This window comes from Glycine soja, chromosome 5, assembly GCF_004193775.1.
Source record: "Glycine soja cultivar W05 chromosome 5, ASM419377v2, whole genome shotgun sequence".
Classification (NCBI taxonomy): domain Eukaryota; kingdom Viridiplantae; phylum Streptophyta; class Magnoliopsida; order Fabales; family Fabaceae; genus Glycine; species Glycine soja.
The window spans coordinates 35,370,296-35,374,783 of NC_041006.1; the positions used below are offsets into that span (position 1 = coordinate 35,370,296).

The window sequence follows — 4,488 nt, forward strand, 5'->3', positions numbered from 1 at the left end:
TGCAGATGAACAAGTAGAGAAAGATTTGGATTGGGTTGGCAGTTGTAAATACTCTTTAAAAAAAATTGCAAAGATTATCAGAAATTAAACAACAATTTAAAGTTACGGGCTATAGACTTCAGAAATAAAAGGAAAAGAAAGTCATGATGAAAATTCAAGCTTAATTTGACAAGCACAATAGCTTTACCAAAAACCATATCCTAATTGCTAGTGTTTTGTAGCAATCACTTGCAGAGTTGCTCAACTGCAGTCACAATTTGAGCAGGTTGAACCACTGTCCATTCCTCCAATGTGCCAGCATAAGGAGTTGGCACATCCTGAGAGGATAAACATACTATAGGGGCATCCAAATAGTCATGGAAATTTTCAGTAATAGCAGCGGTCAAACTAGCCCCAATTCCACCCGTCCTCATACACTCTTCCACAATTAGCACACGATGTGTCTTCTTCACCGAGTTCCCAATTGTGTGAAGATCGAATGGTTTCAAAGACCTGATATCAATTACTTCAGGGTCATACCCCTTGTTCACCAGTGTCTTAGCAGCTTGCATGACATGATACCTCATCCTGGAGTACGTTAATATTGTAACATGCTCCCCAGGCCTAACCATCTCAGCTTCTTCAAGTGACAATACATACTCTTCATCTGGAATTCTCTCCTTGAGGTTATAAAGCAAAACATGCTCGAAAAGAATCACAGGGTTCTCACTCCGGATTGCAGCTTTCATCAAGCCCTTGGCATTGTAAGGGGTTGAGCAAGCCACCATCTGGATTCCAGGGATTGACTGAAAATATGACTCCAATCGCTGCGAGTGCTCTGCTCCAAGTTGCCGCCCAACTCCACCAGGTCCACGAATGACAATTGGTATCTTAAACTGGCCTCCAGAAGTGTAATGGAGCATGCCACAATTGTTAGAAATCTGGTTAAATGCCAGAAGTAGAAATCCCATGTTCATGCCCTCAACAACTGGCCTCAGACCAGTCATGGCAGCCCCAATGCCCATGCCCGTGAAGGAGTTCTCAGCAATAGGTGTGTCCAAAACTCTAAGGTCCCCAAACTTTGTGGCAAGGCCTTTAGTCACCTTGTAGGATCCTCCATAGTGACCTACATCTTCGCCCATGACACATACACAAGGATCCCTCTCCATTTCTTCTTCCAAACCTTCACGTAGGGCCTCAAAAAGGAGAAGTTCATGCCTAAAAATAAAATGCATATATGGTTATTTCCATCATCATTGGTCATAACTCACACAATCAGTGCTGCCAATAGCAAACAAAAAAAAAAATTTTAGCAACTCTGAATTACATGTCACTAGAACATCCTGAAAGTTATCAACCATCGTCACCTTAACTCTTTTTTGTTACTCTTTCAGACCTAAAGAAGTTGTCATCCCTAAATTTTGACCGTAACAAGGTAATCTGATCCTTGGTTTACACCCTACAAGGAGTTTGCCTAAGGCTTTCTACACAAAAGTTTTGAAGTACCACATCAAGAGACCACCAATCACAAACAATCTTTTTTTGAGACTCTTCATCCATCAATCTATCTAAAATATAATCCTTTGTTGCATTCTTATCTGTTTTGGTTCTTAAATAAGGGAGTCCAGATTATTTTTTTGTCTATCTCATTTCTTTTTATTTTTGTTTGTCAGTTCCTAGTTTTGGTCAGTCAAAGCCTGTCTCTGAACTGAGAGGTGGTGCCTTATAATTTGATTACCTTTTATGGACATTTGGTATAGTGAAAGAAAAACGGTAAGAGTCTTGACTCTTGAGAACAAAGATAAACATTGTATGGATATTGTTACTAATCTTAGCAAGAATAAGATGTATTGCCGGTATCATGGGACAATGAGTTGTTGCCTTACAAGGAATTGTAAAGTGACAAGTACACAATTATTCAAAAAGCTTAAAATATTGGGCAAGAACACGTGAATGATTTTCAAAGCTGGCCACCCTACCTTGCACTGAAAATTAAATTATACTTAGAAAAAAGAATCAAACTCGTCACTTGCAAAGAAGTTTTGATATCATGTAATTGCCCCAAAAGCTTACGTTGCTGGGTGAAGCGCATGAATGGTTGGACATAAACATGTAACAATATCTAGGATACATCTCATAACATCATTATCATAGAATATCTTAAAGTATCTAGGATTATCTCTTTCGAGTGGTTTTCATATTTGTTTCCTATTTGATATGTGGATTATGAGAAATCCTCTAGATATTTTAACACATAGGAATAGGATGTCTTCAGTCTGTGTTAATATGGCATACAGGGAAAGGTTTGTACAGTCAATTCTATAAAGCATGTCTGTTCTTTTGTTTCAGTGTCGTATTGTTTTCTGATGGAATATGCCCTCTTATTCATCACAAAATTAAGAGCAAAAAGTGAAAGGAATAAAATTGTGCAGCATCATTTTGTACTTTCAAGAAGCATTTATAAACAAACCAGAAGATAAACTAAATTAACTAATTACATTATAACTACAATCTGGACCTACTTTTATCTCATTTATCAAAGGGTAAAGATGTGCTGATGATGGGATGAAGCGGCAGCCAGTTCCCCACATTATTTACTCATCCGTAAATATGGGAATTTAGGCCAAGTTTCACTGTTTTGACTTTCTCTTCTTTACCATGCTTCCATTTTCATGTATAGTATACCAAACACACTCTAAACCTATCCTTAATTGGAATGAATAAGGAAAAAGATGAAATTGCAAAGGTATGTAGATTCTATTATGTTGAAATGCATTGTCATTTCCACTACCCATCCAACCATAGGCCAAGTGTTTGTAGACAATACCAAATTAGGAAAAGTGAAACATAACCATTGGTTTACAGTTTTTAACTAAAATAAAGTCAATCAATCAGCAAAAGAGAAAAGAAACTAAACATAGCAGCATAGCTTCATCTCACATTAAAAAAATTTAAAATGCTTAAATTTGAATAACATGGAAATACAAAAGCAACTAGCAAGTGATTAGAAAAAGAGACATACCCAGATTTTGATGTAGAAGCCGCAGAACTGCCTTCCTTTGTCTATAAACAACCAAGAAACAAAAATTACAAACATGATGACAACATTGATCCCAAACCAAACTGCAAAAAAGGGAAGGGAATGGAATGAGAGTCATGAGATAACTTACTGCGACTGCATTAGTAACCAACAATTCATGCTTGCGAGCTCCGGCCTTCAGAACCTTGCTGCTTACCCTTGCATCAGATCTGACTACAAATATGCCATCTTTTCTCTCTGAACCAATCAATTATTGCACACAGAACGAAACTAAAATCTCAATAAGCAATTTGAAGGGGAAAAAATAAAAAGGAAAGAAATTTAAGAAGCAAACCAGAGAGGGATGTACGAGAAGGAAGCAGGAAGTTGTTGGAGTTGGAAGAAGACAATGATGGGTTCACAACTCCCAATCCCTGGAAAAGGGTCGCCATTGGATCACCCAAGAAAGATGGAGATGAAATGAAGAGAGAGAATGGAAGATTTATTTATAGGAGGGAAGTGGGCGGAGAAATTAAGGTAAGATTTATGTAGTAGTTGTGTCTGTGCAGTTACGTTCACCTAGTTTATTATGTTAGTTATTACTAAAATTAAAATCTTTTGCTTCTACTCTGTCACTTGTGAGCATAGTTTCCATCACCGATGATGCCTTTGCCTTCTCTGATTGGACTTAACCCCGTTTATAGTGGGGTCGTTGCTTCCTGCACCTCACCAATTTCGACATGCACCTCCATGTTACGGAACGCACAGTCCGGAATAAACACAAACACTTACGGATTCTCTAATCCGGATCTAAACAAATAATGAGGCCGAGATGTGAGAAATCTTGAACATACAGGGACGAACAAAAAAAGTGGCTATGGTGGTGGTGGCCGTCGCAGGGTATTTTTGCACGAAGGAAATGAGATTACGCTATGCAAATAAGAAGAAAAAGGGGCACCGGATATTTTTGAAATTTTCAGTTTTTTTTAAAGGATAAATGATTAAATTCGTCTAAAAAAAATATGAGACACTGCCAAATTGATCATTAGAAGATGAGAAATTCAAATTAGTATTGTAAACAATTTAATGATAAATTAATTTTTAAATTTTATAATATAATATCAAATTAATCTTAAAAAATATAATTTATTATTAAATTAATCATTAATATTATACCTTAATAAAAAAATAATCTCACAAATTTTATGAAAAGATTAATTTATCATATTTTTTATATATTTAAAAACTTAATTAATATTTTTCATTTTTTAGGATTAATTTATTATCACATCATAGGGACTAATTTAACTATTTATCCTCAAAATTATATGGGATGAGGGAAGCATGGGCCTTATAAGGCATGGGACCTCACACTGCATGCCTTTTTTTCTGGTCATCACTGCTCATTTGTTCCCCTTGTTTGTGCTTTCCATCTCTCAATTTGTGTAGCGTCTGAATAACACACTACTTCCCTTGCAAACAAGATATTT

General features: G+C 36.4%; 1 protein-coding gene across 2 annotated transcripts; it reads right to left on the minus strand.

Annotated features, from left to right (window-relative positions):
- On the minus strand, nucleotides 1–3,905 carry LOC114412767 (pyruvate dehydrogenase E1 component subunit beta-2, chloroplastic-like). Of its 2 annotated transcripts, none has more exons than XM_028376797.1 (4): nucleotides 3,369–3,901; nucleotides 3,150–3,256; nucleotides 3,002–3,042; nucleotides 1–1,197 (listed from the first exon to the last, which is right to left on the minus strand). In XM_028376797.1, exons 1-4 carry the CDS (start codon nucleotides 3,448–3,450, stop codon nucleotides 225–227), a joined length of 1,203 nt encoding a protein of 400 aa, XP_028232598.1. In that variant the 5' UTR covers nucleotides 3,451–3,901; the 3' UTR covers nucleotides 1–224. The 2 variants fall into 2 exon arrangements, with proteins under 2 accessions (XP_028232598.1, XP_028232597.1); XM_028376796.1 differs by having other exon boundaries at nucleotides 31–1,197; nucleotides 3,354–3,905.
- Nucleotides 3,906–4,488: the final 583 nt, after the last annotated feature.

Bases quoted from the DNA above. Each gene is read 5' to 3' on its own strand.
- LOC114412767 (XM_028376796.1), bottom strand. From the start codon at position 3,450: ATGGCGACCCTTTTCCAGGGATTGGGAGTTGTGAACCCATCATTGTCT. The intron at 3,257-3,353 runs GTTTGCTTCTTA...TGATTGGTTCAG, and splicing joins TTCTCGTACATCCCTCTCTG to AGAGAAAAGATGGCATATTT. The intron at 1,198-3,001 runs GTATGTCTCTTT...TTTTATTTTTAG, and splicing joins GCTTCTACATCAAAATCTGG to GCATGAACTTCTCCTTTTTG.